This window comes from Phalacrocorax carbo, chromosome 29, assembly GCF_963921805.1.
Source record: "Phalacrocorax carbo chromosome 29, bPhaCar2.1, whole genome shotgun sequence".
NCBI lineage: Eukaryota > Metazoa > Chordata > Aves > Suliformes > Phalacrocoracidae > Phalacrocorax > Phalacrocorax carbo.
The window spans coordinates 1,398,275-1,412,219 of NC_087541.1; the positions used below are offsets into that span (position 1 = coordinate 1,398,275).

Here is a 13,945-nt window from a genome sequence, read left to right on the forward strand (position 1 = left end):
ATAGGGTGTTTGGGGGGGCTATAGGGGGTTTGGGGGGCTATAGGGGGTTTGGGGGGGCTATAGGGGGTTTGGGGGGCTATAGGGGGCTGTGCGGAGTCTGTAGGGGTCTGGGGGGTTTGGGGGGTCTATAGGGGGTTTGGGGGCTATAGGGGGTTTGGGGGGCTATAGGGGGCTGTGCGGAGTCTGTAGGGGTCTGGGGGTTCGGGGGGGCTATAGGGGGTTTGGGGGCTATAGGGGGCTGTGCGGAGTCTGTAGGGGTCTATAGGGGGTTCGGCGGGCTATAGGGGGCTGTGCGGAGTCTGTAGGTGTCTGGGGGGTTCGGGGGGTCTATAGGGTGTTTGGGGGGCTATAGGGGATTTGGGGGGCTATAGGGGGCTGTGCGGAGTCTGTAGGGGTCTGGGGGTGTTTGGAGGGCTATAGGGTGTTTGGGGGGCTATAGGGGGTTTGGGGGCTATAGGGGCTGTGCGGAGTCTGTAGGGGTCTGGGGGTTTGGGGGGTCTATAGGGTGTTTGGGGGCTATAGGGGTTTGGGGGGCTATAGGGGGCTGTGCGGAGTCTGTAGGGGTCTGGGGGTTCGGGGGGGCTATAGGGGGTTTGGGGGGCTATAGGGGGTTTGGGGGGCTATAGGGGGCTGTGCGGAGTCTGTAGGGGTCTGGGGGTTCGGGGGGGCTATAGGGGTTTGGGGGGCTATAGGGGGCTGTGCGGAGTCTGTAGGGGTCTGGGGGTTCGGGGGGGCTATAGGGGGTTTGGGGGGGCTATAGGGGTTTGGGGGCTATAGGGGGCTGTGCGGAGTCTGTAGGGGGTCTGGGGGGTTCGGGGGGGCTATAGGGGGTTTGGGGGGCTATAGGGGGGTTGGGGGCTATAGGGGGCTGTGCGGAGTCTGTAGGGGGTCTGGGGGGTTCGGGGGGGCTATAGGGGTTTGGGGGGCTATAGGGGGTTTGGGGGGGCTATAGGGGGTTTGGGGGGCTATAGGGGGCTGTGCTGAGTCTGTAGGGGTCTGGGGGTTCGGGGGGGCTATAGGGGGTTCGGGGGGTCTATAGGGGGTTTGGGGGGCTATAGGGGGTTTGGGGGGCTATAGGGGGTTTGGGGGGGCTATAGGGGGTTTGGGGGGCTATAGGGGGCTGTGCTGAGTCTGTAGGGGTCTGGGGGGTCGGGGGGGCTATAGGGGGTTCGGGGGTCTATAGGGGGTTTGGGGGGCTATAGGGGGTTTGGGGGGCTATAGGGGGCTGTGCGGAGTCTGTAGGGGTCTGGGGGTTCGGGGGCACGTATGGGACGGGTAGGGGGTACGGGGCGCTGGGGGGATGCGGGGGGCTGGGGGCGTGGCCGAGGGGGCGTGGCCGCCCCGGCCCCTCCTGCCGCCATCGCCGCGAGCCGCCACCCGCCGCCGCCGCGCGCCGCGGCCGGACCGGCCCGAACCGGCCCGAACCGGAACCGGAACCGGAACCGGAACCGGAACCAGAGCCGGAACCGGCCCGAAGCGGGCGGCGCCGCCGGCCCCGCCGGACCCTCCCGCCGCCATGGGGGCCGGGGGGGGCCGGGGGGGCCGCTGCCGCCCCCCGGAGCGCGGGGGCCGGGGCTGAGCCCGGGGCCGGGGGTCGGGGCCGGGACCCCGCCGGGGGCCGGGGGTCGGGGCCGGGGGTCGCGCCGGGCCCCGCCATGGGCTGCAACATGTGCGTGGTGCAGAAGCCGGAGGAGCAGCACCGGGTGATGCTGCAGGTACCGGGGGGGGGCTGTGGGGGTGTGGGGCAGGTAACGGGGGTTATGGGGGGTGGGGGCAGGTAACGAGGGTCTGTAGGGGTCTGTAGGGACAGATCATGGGGCTACGGGGGCAGGGGGCGGGTAACGGGTGACTATAGGGGTGTAGGGCGGGTAACGGGGGGCTGTAGGGGGTGGGGACGGGTAACGGGTCTATAGGGGTGTGGGGAGAGATAAGGAGGTCTATAGGGACAGATAAGGGGGACTAGAGGGGTGTAAGGACAGGTAACGGGGGCTATAGGGGTGTGGGGACGGGCGTTGGGGTCTATAGGGGTGTGGGGACGGGCATTGGGGGTCTATAGGGGCGTGGGGACGGGCATTGGGGGTCTGTAGGGCGTGGGGACGGCATTGGGGGTCTATAGGGGCGTGGGGACGGGTAACGGGGGCTGTAGGGGCAGGGGGCGGGGCTGGCAGGTCTGTAAGGCCGGGGGGTCTGTGGGGTTCCTGTCACGCCCGGGGGGTGCCCTGGGGGTTGGGGGGGGGTCCCCATGCTCCTGCCCCCGCCCATCTCCCGCCGGTTTCCATGGCAACCGTTGCCGCGGTTTCCGGGCGAGAACCAGACAATGGAGGGGGGGGCGGCAGCCTCGGGGGGGGGTGGGGGGTGTCTGATGGGCTTGGGGGGGGGGGCCGGGGATCGGGGGGGCCCGGTGGCATTTTGGGGCCTGGGAGGGTAATTGAAGGGGGGGGTGTCTGGGAGGGATCCGCAGGGGATCCTGGGGGGTGTGTGTCCAGGGGCTTTGGGGGGTTGGGGACACACCGGGGGGCTGAGACCCCTCGCAGGAGCGGCCGGGGTACCCTGACCCCCCCGTTGCCCCCCCAGGTGAGCGGAAAGGAGGGGCCGCGGCGGGGGCCGGGGCTGGAGCCCTGCCGGGGGGGCCCACGGGGGTCCAAGGAGCCGCTGGTGCTGCAGGTGCTGCGCCGCAGCCCCCGGGGCCGCCCCCCCGCCGGCGGGACCCCCCTGCTCGGAGCTGCGGCCCCCCCGCACCCCTGGGGGGGGCCGGGCCCCCCCCAGCCGCTGGCCTGGTGGACAGCGGGACCCAGACGGACATCAGCTTCGAGAGCCGCCTGGGCCCCGGGCGGGGGGCCGGCAGCCCCGGGGGGCCGAGCCGTGAGTGCGGGTGCCGGGGGACCCCGGTAGGGACCCCCAGAGACCCTCCCGGACCCCGCGACCCACCCAGACCCCCAGGACTGCCCTGTATTGGGCCACTCAGACACCCTGAGACCCCCTTGTGACCTCCCCCCCCCCCAAGACCTCTCTGGGTGCATCCCACCCATAGGGACCCTCCTGGACTCCCAGGGGACTGCCATGGAGGCCCTCCTGCCCTATACAGGGCCATTAGACCCCCCCCCCGACGCTTTGGGGATCCCCCTTGTGGGGGCAGCCGACCCACAGGGAACCTGCTGGACCTTCCCGGGACCCCCCCCAGACCACTTGGGTACCCCTGTGGAGGCTTCCCTGCTGCACAGGGCACCCGCAGCCCCCTTCAGGACCCCCGTGGAGCGCGCCCTGCCCCATCCTGGCTCTCTCGGACCCCCAGCACTCCTTAATGATCCCCCCAGGGCTTAATGATCCCCCAAGAGCCCTTGGGGATCTCCATGGACCCCACCCCACAAAGACCGTCCCAACCCCCCCAGTTTTCCTGGGGACCCTCAGCGAGACCCCCCTTCCACCTTATCCAGACCCTTTTAGCCCCCCTGTGTGGATCCCTTAGTGCCCTGCCAGACCCCTTGGGGAGACCCCAACCTTAGAGACCCTCTGGGCCCCCCCACAGCCCCCCCTTAACGATTCTCCTCCCCCCTTTCCCCTCAGCCCCCCACTCCCCCATGACTATTTTGACCCCACGGATCTGGGGGAGCCCGAGCGCCCCGAGGAGCTGGAGTATGAGGTGAGTGCCCTGACCCCTGGTCTGCTCAGGGGGGCGCTGGGGGTGGGGGGGAGTGTGGGGCGGGGGGTGTCTGCATCTGCTGGGTTGGGGGGGTGGGGGGGAGGTGCCTGGGACCCCGCAGAGACGAAGGAAGATGGATGAGACAGAAACTATTGCGGGGTGGAGTCTCGCGAGGGTATGGGGGAGGGGGGCAGCTCCCCGGGGGGGGGCCCCCAGAGGCGGGGGTCCCCCTGACGCGGGGTCCCGGCAGGAGGTGGAGCTGTACAAGGCCAGTCACCGGACAAGCTGGGGCTCACCGTTTGCTACCGCACCGACGGGGAGGAGGACGCCGGCATCTACGTGGGGAGGTCTGGGGGGGGCCGGGGAGGGCTTTGGGGGGGTCCTGGGGGGCTGGTTAATGGTGCACCTGGGGGAGGGTCCCCCAGGGCCCTGGAGATCCCCACTGGGCCTGGGGGGGCTGGAAGATCCCTAGAAGGGGTCCCGAAGGAGGGGGACCTCATGGGGTAATTGAGGTCCCCAATGGGACTTGTGGCAGCGGGGGGGGGGGGGTCTGGGAGCCTGAAAGGGGGTCCTGGGGGGGCGGGGAGTGTGCTCCATATGGAGCTGGGGGCTGCAAAAGGGGGCTTTGGGGGACAGCGAGGGGTGCTGACCCCCTCCCCCCATGGCCCCCACCCCAGGTGAACCCCAACAGCATCGCGGCCAAGGATGGGCGCATCCGTGAGGGCGACCGCATCATCCAGGTGGGTTTTGGGGGGTCGGGGGGGGGAGGGGTCCCTGCACCCATGGGGTCCTGCAGAGGGGGAGGGGGGTCTCTGGGGTCCTGGGACTCCTGGGGAGGGGTCGTTGGCCCCTGGTTACCACTCTCATCCCCCCGACCCCACCAGATTAACGGGGTGGAGGTGCAGGACCGGGAGGAGGCCGTGGCCTTCCTCACCCGGGAGCAGCAAACCAACATCTCCCTCCTCCTCGCCCGCCCCGAGAGCCAGGTACGTCCTTGGGGAGCTCGGGGGGGGGTCCTAGAGGCCTCTCAGAGGCATTGGGGGGGCTCACTGGGGGGTCTTGGGGGGCTGGGGGGGGGTCCTGGGGGAGCACAGGGGTCCCTGGGAGTGCTGGGGATTCGGCCCCAGCTTGGGACCCCAGGGGTCCCCGGGGGGGGTGGTGGGGGGCCCTACAGGGTCTGGGGGTGCCTGACCCACCCCCCCCCGCACCCGCAGCGCTGGAAGGACAGTGACCGCGAGGATTTCCTCGACGACTTTGGCTCCGATGAGGACGGGGAGCTGCGGCAGCGGGGGCCCTGGACCCCCCCGGGGCAGGTAGGGGGTGGGGGGGGGTGGGGGAGGCACTGGGGGCCTGAGGGATGATGCTTGGGGGAGCCCATAAGGGGTCCTGGGGGGGGGGGGCCACAGGGGATCTGGAGGGGGGGAAATAGGGGTCTGGGGGATAGTAGGGATCTGGGAGGGGCGAGAGGCGGTTCTGTGGGGGGTGGGGGGGTATGGGGGGGGGTCAGTAGGGGTGTGAAAGGGTGACAAGTGCCTCAGGGGCAGGGAGTGGGGTCCTGGGGGGACAGTTTGAGGGTCTAAGGGGCACTAGAGGGTTGGGGGGGGGGCAATAATGGTCTGAGGGGTGCAGAGAGGAGTCCTGGGGGGCAACAGGCATCTCGGGGGGGGGGTGGGGGGGGTGTGGGGTGTGTGTGTGGGGGGTGTCTTAGACATGTAATAGGGCTTTGGGGGGGGTGGGGGGGGGTGGTGTCAGGTCAAGTCAGGGAGGTCTGTGTGGCCCCACGGGGGGGGGGGGGGGGCGGAAATAAGGGCTTCAGGGGGGCAAGGGGGGAGGTGTCTTAGGGGGACCGTAGGGCCAATAGGGCACGGGGGGGGGGGGGGGCGGGTGGTTTAGGGTGGAAATGAGGGATTGCTTGGGGGGGGGGGGGGTGTGTGGGTGGGGGTGTGTGTGTGTGTGTCCTGGTGGGGGGGGACAGGGCTGGGGGCAGGGGGACAATGAGGGCTTTGGATACTGGGGGGGGGGATGGGACACATGACACAGGCATCTTTCTTGGGGGGGGGGGGGGGCTGTAGGGTGTTCGGGGGGGGGCATGGGGTGGGGAAGGGGCAACATGGGTCTGGGGAGTATAGAGGGTGTCGGGGGGGGGGGGGCATGGGGCCAGATGGGGGGCCTTGGGGAGTACGAGGGGTCGGGGGTGGGGAGGGGGTCTGTGTGGGTGCAAAGGGGTGGTGGTGTTTGGGGGGGGGGTGGCAATAGGAGGTGTTGGGGGTGCTGGGGTAGATATGGGGGGGGGGGGATGTGTCAGAGCAAGCCATGGGGTCTCCAGGGCAGATGGGGTGTTGGGGTGCAATAGGGGGCGGGGGTGGGGGGAAGCAGGTGGGGGGGGCTCTGGGGGGTGGAGGTATGGGGGCAATAGGGGGGTTTAATAAGTATCTTTGGGGGGGGGGGATGGGGGAGGGGGAACAGGAGTCCAGGGCGGGGGCAGTAAAAGCTTTGGGGGTTCAGGGGAGCAATTGGTTACCCCCCGACCCCCGCAGCCCCCCAGCCCGGCCACCCCCTGCCCGCGGGGGGCCGAGCCCGACAGCGGCGTGGGGCGGACGGACGAGAGCACCCGCAACGAGGAGAGCTCAGAGCACGACCTGCTGGGGGAGGAAGGGGGCGAGGGGCCCCCCTTGCGCCCCCCGCCGACCCCCCGCCGCGGGGCGCCCCCCCCCAAGCCCGGAGCCGGCGCCGGCGCCAGCCCCAGGGGGCGACCGGGGAGACCCGGCTCCGGATCGAGCTCCGGGGCTGCGGGAAGAGCCGCGCCCGCAGGGAGGGTGGGAAAGGCCGGCGGCGGGCCGGGGGTCGCGGTGGGGGGCAGGAGCGGAGGCGCCCCCCCCGCCGCCGCCGTGGGGCCGGGGGCGCTGCCCGGGCTCAGCCAGGCCGAGCTGCGGCGCTACCGGCAGCTGCGGGGGCGGCTGGGGCCGGCGGCGGGCGCGGGTCGGGCCGAGCTGGCGCTGCTGGAGGAAGAGCTGCGGCACCTCGAGTTCAAGTGCCGGCACCTGCTGCGGGTGCAGAAGATGGAGCGGCTGCGGGAGCGCTGCCTGCGGGCCTGGCTGGAGGCGGCGGGCGCCGAGCCCCCCTTGGCCGACATCTCGGAGGCCCCCGAGCGGGACAGCACCAGCGCCTACAACACGGGCGAGAGCTGCCGCAGCTCCCCGCCGCTGCGCGGGTTGGCGGCCGCCGCCGCCGCCACGGCCAAGGGCTCCCGGGGCAAGCGGCCGGGCCGCGACCGCCTGCTCAAGGCGCGGGCCATCAAGATCCTGGAGGAGCGCGGCGGCGGCTCCACCACCGACGACGACGCGCGGAGCGAGCTCAAGACGGGGCGATACTGGAGCCGCGAGCAGCGCAAGCAGCACCTGGCGCGCGCCCGCGAGCAGCGCCGACGGCGAGAGCTGCTGCTGCTGCAGAGCCGTGGGGATGCGCCGCCCCCCGGGGGTGTCGCCGGGGGGCTCGGGGGGGGGCTTGGGCCCCCCCCCGAGCCCTCCGGCGGCACCCCCGGGACTCGGCGGTGCCTCCGCAAGCGGAACCGCCGCATCCTGGACAACTGGGCCACCATCCAGGAGATGTTGGCCCGCGGGCCCCGGGCGCCCGACGGCGGCCGCCTCGACAACCCCCTCCTCTCCGTCACCACCGTCTAGCGGGGGCGACCCCCCCCCCCACCCCCGAGCCAAGGTTGGGGGGGGGGCGCAGGGGTGCCACGCGCACACACACACCCCCCCACCCCCCCCCGTGCCCCCCAAGCACAAGGGGGCCCCTCTCCCCCCCCCCCCCCCATTGTCGTCTCTGTGAATGTGGCTGGGTTTGGGTTTTTTGGTTAATTTTCCCCATCATCATCCATCCCCCCCCTCCCCGGGGCTGGGAGGGACCCAGGCATCCAGCCCAGCCCTCCCCCTCCCCCAACAGCCTGGGGTGCTCCCCCCGACCCCCCCCCCCAATGTCCTCCCCCACCCCCGTGTCCCTTGTCAATGTCTGTACAGACCTGGGGGGAGGGGCAGGGCTGCATCTCGGGAATAAAGGAAAGCTGTTTTTACTCATTTCACCCCGTTTCTACAGTCTCATCTCGGGGGGCTGGGGGTGGGAGGGGGGCTCAGCACCCTCCGACCCAGCCCAACACCCCCCTCCCCCCAAACTCCCCCCACAAACCAGGCTCGTTGGCAGCAGGGGAGGGGGGGGGAGGGCCCCACACAGCTTTATTCCTGCCAGGTTCCCCCCACAAACCCAGACAAAGGCCCCACCCTGCTCTGGGGGGGGGGTCCCTGAGGGCTCCTGGGGTGCCCCCCCAGCCGCGGGGGGGCCGAGGGGCTCCCCAGGAGCCGCCGGGGGCGGGGGGACCCCGCGGGGGGGGGCTCAGGCGGCGTGCAGGGCCCGCCAGCGGTCGAGGGGCCCCCGGCACGGGACGTACTTGACGCCGCAGCCGTCGGGGATCAGGCGCTTCTGGGCCACCATGTCCTCGAAGGTGTCGGCGTTGAACTTGGTGAACCCCCACTTCTTGGAGATGTGGATCTGGGGGGGGGTGGAAGGGGGGGAGGGGGGGGTCAGGGACACCCCAAAACCCTGCACCACCCCCGCCCCGCCCGCTCGCCGCCCCCCAGGCGCATCGTGAAGCCCCCCCCGAGCTCTGCGGTGCAGGTTCGGGGGTCTCCCCCCGCTCACAGGGCAAGGGCCGGCGGGTGCTGGGGTAACGTGGGGACCCCCCCCAAACCTCCCCCTCCCCGGCCCCCCGGTACCTTCTGCCGCCCCGGGAACTTGAACTTGGCGCGGCGCAGGGCCTCCACCACGTGCTCCTTGTTCTGGGCCTTGGTGCGGATGGACATGATGACCTGCCCGATGTGCACCCGCGCCACCGTCCCCTGCGGCTTCCCGAAGGCGCCCCGCATCCCCGTCTGCAGCCTGGGGGCGGGGGGGGGCGTGGGGTCAGTGCGGGGACCCCCCCCGGCGCCCCCCCACCCTGCCTGGGGGGGGTGGGTGTGCCCCCGGCCCCTTGGGGTGCCCCGCCAGGGGAGGGGACGGGGCACCCTACACAGCCGGGGGGGGTTTTGCTGTGCGCAGCCAGTGCACGCCGGGACCCCACGGCGGGGGGGCCACGACCGGCTTAATTGGCTGCAGGCAGGAGGACCCCAAAGCCCGGGGGGCACCCCCAGACCTCGAAGGACATCCCAGAGGAAGCGGGGTGTGTGCCCTCCCCAGGATCCTACACCTCTGAGGCAGCTTCTCACCCCAAACTCCTGCCCCCGGGGAACCATTACAACCTCGCAGCACCCCAAAACTGAGAACTTGCTTTGAACAGGAGGGGGGGGGGAGCCCCTGCACGCCCCGTGCCCCCTCCCCGGGGCCCCAAGGACCCCCCCCACACACCCAGGATACCACAGCCAGTCGGGGGTCAATAGATCCCCTCCCTATTTTGGGGTGACCCCCGTTTTTAAGGCCTCCCTCCCATCCTCTTTTGGGGTGCTCAGCGCGGCCCTGGGGCCACCCCGCGGCGTCCGCCCCTACCCCGGGCCTCGTAGGCCACTCCCAGTCCCTCGAGGAGCCGCCCCCTGCCCCGTTCCCGGTTTCGGGGAGCCCCCCGGGTTTCAGGGGAGCCCCGACCTGTCGGCGCCGGCGCAGGAAAGCATCTTGTTGATGCGGATGACGTGGAAGGGGTGCAGGCGCACGCGGATGTGGAACCCGTCCTTCCCGCAGCTCTTCACCATGTACTTGTTGGCGCAGATTCGGGCGGCCTCCAGCGCTGGGGGAGGGGGAACGGGGCGGGCGGGGCGGGGGGTCAGGGCCGGCGGGGTCCTCCCCAGAGCCCGGCGTCCCCCCCCCGGCCCCCCCCGGACGCACCCTCCGAGCTCAGCTGCTCGTACTCATCCGACACCATGTGCCCGCAGAGGGGGAACTCGTCCACCTTCGCCTTCTTCCGCCCCAGGTCGAAGATGCGGATTTTGGGGTCTGGGGAGGAAAACATGGGGGGGGGAGAAGGGGGAAGTCAGTGGGGTCCCCCACGGCTCGGGGGGGAGGGACCGGCTGCAGGCGGGGCCTGGGGGGGGAGGGGTGGAGACTCACCAGGGACCCCCCTGCAGAAGCGGGACTTGGGGTACGGCTTGTTCTTGCAGTATCTGTAACTGGGGGGGGGGGGGGGGGGGGGGGAAGCGGTCAGGGGGGGCCCCAACCAGCCTGACGCCCCCCCTGTGTGTCCCCCTCCGCCCCCCGTTCCCCCTCCCCCCTCCACAGCCCCCCCCCCCCCCAAGCTTCCAGCCCTCCCCCCCGACATCGAAGGCGTGAGCAACGTCACTCATGTCCCCCCGTGACGTCGAGAGGCGTGGGCAACGTCACTCATGCCCCCCAGTGACGTCACGCGGCTCACCATCGCGCCGGGCGTCGGCCCATGGCGGCTCCGGGCCGTGGGGACCTGCCGGGAAGAGAGTGACAGGGTTGGGGAAGCGGGCGGGGGTCGCGGCCCCCCCCGGCCCGACCCCGGCGCCGCCGGCGGCCCCGCGCTCACCTCGCCGACGGACGAAGAGAGGTCGGCAGCGCCTGCGCCCCGCTTATATACGGCGCCCGCCCACCGGCTTCCGGCCGCGCCCACCCGGCTTCCGGCGGCGCTCTGGCCGCCCCCGGAGGACCCGCTGGCGCGGGGGATGCGATGGGCCCGGTGGTCGCGGTCGCCGCCGGGGGAGCGGCGCCAGCCGGGGGGGGGCGGGGGGAGGCGGGAGGGTGCGGGGCCGAGCGGCGGAGCGCGGCGGGGGCGGGGGGTCGGGCGCCGCTCCCCGGCGAGGGAGGCGGGGGGTGCCGCTCTAGCGGGCCCGGCGGGCATAGAGAGGAGGGCGAGCCAATCGGGGAGCCGTGCGCAGGCGCGGTACGCCGCGGCGCTCTAGGCAGGGCCTTTAACCGTAAAGGCGTGCGCATGCGCGCGGCGCGGCGGGAGCGTCATGGCTCCGTCGGGGGGGCGGGGGGAGGTGGCTCGCGCATGCGCCCGCCCCTCGCTCTTCCGCGCGGCGCTGCCTGGAGCGGATTGGGCGGACGTCACGGCTCCATTTACATATCCCCGCCCCCTCGGCGCAAACCGCGCCGGCGGAGGGGGTGTGGCGCGCGCGCGCGGGGGGCGGTGCCTCCTTTGCATCCAGCTGCAGGGCGGGGGCGCGCACGGCCCCTGCCGGGCCCCGCCCCCCCCCCCCCCCCCCGCCATAGGGACCCCCCCCAGGCCGAGCCGCCGCCACGCGTGGGGGGACCCCCCCCCTTTGCCCCCCCCGCCCCAGGAGCGCGCGTCCCCCCCATCCATAGGGGTGTGTCCCCTTCCATAAGGATTCCCCCCAATCCATAGGGGCCCCCATCCATAGGGGTGCCCCCCATCCATAGGGTTCCCCCCATCCATAGGGGTGTGCCCCCCGCCATCCTTAGCGGTAGCCCCCATCCATAGGAGGTCCCCCAATCCATGGGGGGGGGTGCCCCCCATCTGTAGGGCCCCCCCATCCATAGGGGTACTCCCTATCCATTGGGGTGCCCCACATCCATAGGGCCCCCCCCATCCATGGGGTACTCCCTATCCATTGGGGTGCCCCACATCCATAGGGCCCCCCCCATCCATGGGGTACTCCCTATCCATTGGGGTGCCCCACATCCATAGGGCCCCCCCCATCCATAGGGGTACTCCCTATCCATTGGGGTGCCCCACATCCATAGGGCCCCCCCCATCCATGGGGTACTCCCTATCCATTGGGGTGCCCCACATCCATAGGGCCCCCCCCATCCACGGGGTACTCCCTATCCATTGGGGTGCCCCACATCCATAGGGCCCCCCCCATCCATGGGGTACTCCCTATCCATTGGGGTGCCCCACATCCGTAGGGACGTCACATCCATAGGGGTTTCTCCCCCTGTTGTCCATAGGGTTCCTCCTGATCAATAGGGGTGTGTCCCCCCGTCCATAGGGCCCCCCTCCCATCTATAGGGCTCCCCCAATCCATAGGGCCCCCCTCCCACCCATAGGGGTGTCCCCAATCCATAGGGGTGCCCCCCATCCATAGGGACTGCCATCCATAGGGGTTTCTCCCCCCACCTGTTGGGTTCCCCCCATCCAACAGGGTGCCTCCCCGTCCATAGGGCACCCCTCCCATCTATAGGGCTCCCCCAATCCATAGGGCACCCCTCCCACCCATAGGGACCCCACATCCATAGGGGTTTCCCCCCCCATTATCCGTAGGGTTCCTCCCGATCAATAGGGGTGTGTCCCCCCGTCCATAGGGCCCCCCTCCCATCTATAGGGCTCCCCCCATCCATAGGGGTTTCTGCCCCCACCCATAGGGTTCCCCCCATCCAACGGGGTGCCCCCCCCGTCCATAGGGCCCCCCTCCCACCCATAGGGGTGCCCCCCGCCCATAGGGGTTTCTCCCCCGCGCCTCCCCCCCGAGCGGAGCCCCACTGAAGCAGAACCAAGTCTTTATTGGGGTTCCCGGCTGGGCGCGGGGGGCAGGGCAGGGGGGCGCGGGGGGCAGGGGGGGCAGGGCGGGGGGGGGGGTGGGGGGAAGGGGGGCGGGGTCGCTCAGGGCACGGTGAGGCGGAAGGGGCTGTGGGGCACGTGCTGGTCGCCCCACTTGACCACGAGGACGTAGTCGCCCCGCTCCCGCAGCAGGTAGCCCACGTTGTACAGCTGGTTGCCCAGGTGCTTCACCACGATCTCCTCGCAGGGCGCGCGGGGGCCCTGCACCCCCACCAGCAGCATGTTGTTACCTGGGGGGCGCGGGGGGGGGGGGTGGGGGTCAGCGCGCCCGGGGCGGTGGGGCGCCCCCCATCCCCCCCCCCCCCGCGGCCCCCCACCCACCCGCCTTGCTGCAGTCCACGGTGAAGGAGTTCTTCTGCCCCACGAAGGCCTTGTTCAGCCCCAGCCCCTTGGCCACCACCTTGCTGGCGTCCGAGGAGAACTTGGGGGGCCCGGGGGGGGCCCCCCCCGCCGCCGCCGCCGCCGCGGGCTCGGCCCGGCCCCCCGCGTCCACCAGCACCGAGGAGCTCTCCCGCAGGCTGTGGCTGCTCACCAGGCGGGGCCCTGCGGGGCCGTCAGCCCCCCGCCGCCCTCCCCACCCCCTCCGGCCCCCCACACCCCCACCCCCAAATCGCCCTCCCGTAACCCGTCCGACCCCGCGCCCCAACTCCCCCCCAACCCCCTCTCCCCTGCCCCTCCAGCCCCCCACGTTCCCCCTCAACCCTCCCTCCCACCCCCAGGTCCCCCCATAACCCTCCCTGCAGCCCCCAAGTCTCCCCATAACCCTCCCTGCAGCCCCCCAAGCCCCCTATAACCCTCCCTGCAGCCCCCCAAGCCCCCCATAACCCTCCCTGCAGCCCCCAAGCCCCCCATAACCCTCCCTGCAGCCCCCCAAGTCCCCCATAACCCTCCCTGCAGCCCCCAAGCCCCCCATAACCCTCCCTGCAGCCCCCCAAGTCCCCCATAACCCTCCCTGCAGCCCCCCAAGCCCCCTATAACCCTCCCTGCAGCCCCCCAAGCCCCCCATAACCCTCCCTGCAGCCCCCAAGCCCCCCATAACCCTCCCTGCAGCCCCCCAAGTCCCCCCATAACCCTCCCTGCAGGCCCCCAAGCCCCCCATAACCCTCCCTGCAGCCCCCCAGCCCCCCATAACCCTCCCTGCAGCCCCCCAAGCCCCCCATAACCCTCCCTGCAGCCCCCCAAGCCCCCCATAACCCTCCCTCCCACCCCCAGTCCCCCCCATAACCCTCCCTGCAGCTCCCAAGTCTCCCCATAACCCTCCCTGCAGGCCCCCAGCCCCCCATAGCCCCCCTGCAGCCCCCCATAACCCTCCCTGCAGGCCCCCAAGCCCCCCATACCCCTCCCTACAGCCACCCAGGTGCCCCCATAACCCCCCTGCAGGCCCCCAAGCCCCCCCATAACCCTCCCTCCCACTCCCAGTCCCCCCCATACCCCTCCCTCCAGCCCCCCAAGTCCCCCCATACCCCTCCCTCCAGCCCCCCAAGTCCCCCCATAACCCTCCCTGCAGCCCCCAAGCCCCCCATAACCCCCCTGCAGCCCCCCAAGTCCCCCAATAACCCTCCCTGCAGCCCCCAAGCCCCCCATAACCCCCCTGCAGCCCCCCAAGTCCCCCAATAACCCTCCCTGCAGCCCCCAAGTCTCCCCATAACCCTCCCTACAGCCCCCCAAGCCCCCCAGAGCCCCCCTGCAGCCACCCAGGTCCCCCCACACCCCTCCCTGCAGCCCCCCAGCCCCCCATAGCCCCCCTGCAGCCCCCCAGCCCGCGCGGCCCCCGCCCCCAC

The 13,945-nt window shown here is 71.6% G+C and overlaps 4 protein-coding genes and 1 non-coding gene across 6 annotated transcripts in view; 2 read left to right on the forward strand and 3 right to left on the reverse strand.

The window, feature by feature from the left end:
• The first annotated feature begins 1,338 nt into the window (after positions 1-1,338).
• Positions 1,339-3,979, forward strand: LOC135318292 (basic proline-rich protein-like). The gene is made up of 4 exons (XM_064475461.1): positions 1,339-1,715; positions 2,575-2,862; positions 3,565-3,640; positions 3,891-3,979. The coding sequence occupies exons 1-3, from the start codon at positions 1,656-1,658 to the stop codon at positions 3,580-3,582; spliced, it is 366 nt and encodes a 121-aa protein (XP_064331531.1). The 5' UTR covers positions 1,339-1,655; the 3' UTR covers positions 3,583-3,640; positions 3,891-3,979.
• LOC135318282 (PDZ domain-containing protein 4-like) lies at positions 3,774-7,721 on the forward strand. Its single transcript, XM_064475441.1, has 7 exons — positions 3,774-3,804; positions 3,891-3,979; positions 4,318-4,380; positions 4,525-4,626; positions 4,855-4,953; positions 6,178-7,354; positions 7,430-7,721. Exons 1-6 carry the CDS (start codon positions 3,774-3,776, stop codon positions 7,318-7,320), a joined length of 1,527 nt encoding a protein of 508 aa, XP_064331511.1. The 3' UTR covers positions 7,321-7,354; positions 7,430-7,721.
• A 126-nt stretch (positions 7,722-7,847) lies between these two features.
• On the reverse strand, positions 7,848-10,191 carry RPL10 (ribosomal protein L10). Its single transcript, XM_064475460.1, has 6 exons — positions 10,032-10,191; positions 9,731-9,789; positions 9,509-9,616; positions 9,272-9,410; positions 8,410-8,572; positions 7,848-8,185 (listed from the first exon to the last, which is right to left on the reverse strand). The coding sequence occupies exons 1-6, from the start codon at positions 10,052-10,054 to the stop codon at positions 8,030-8,032; spliced, it is 648 nt and encodes a 215-aa protein (XP_064331530.1). The 5' UTR covers positions 10,055-10,191; the 3' UTR covers positions 7,848-8,029.
• Positions 8,646-8,788, reverse strand: LOC135318375 (small nucleolar RNA SNORA70). The gene has a single exon (XR_010376597.1). It is a non-coding gene; the product is annotated as a small nucleolar RNA SNORA70 (small nucleolar RNA).
• A 1,961-nt stretch (positions 10,192-12,152) lies between the features above and the next one.
• FLNA (filamin A) overlaps positions 12,153-13,945 on the reverse strand; it is a 32,951-nt gene continuing 31,158 nt past the window's right edge. For both annotated transcript variants that reach the window (XM_064475456.1, XM_064475458.1), the window contains 2 exons: positions 12,486-12,707; positions 12,153-12,394 (listed from right to left, as the gene is read on the reverse strand). In XM_064475456.1, the coding sequence (XP_064331526.1) occupies positions 12,207-12,394; positions 12,486-12,707 (410 nt within the window). In that variant the 3' untranslated portion in view covers positions 12,153-12,206. The remainder of the gene's footprint in view (positions 12,395-12,485; positions 12,708-13,945) is intronic.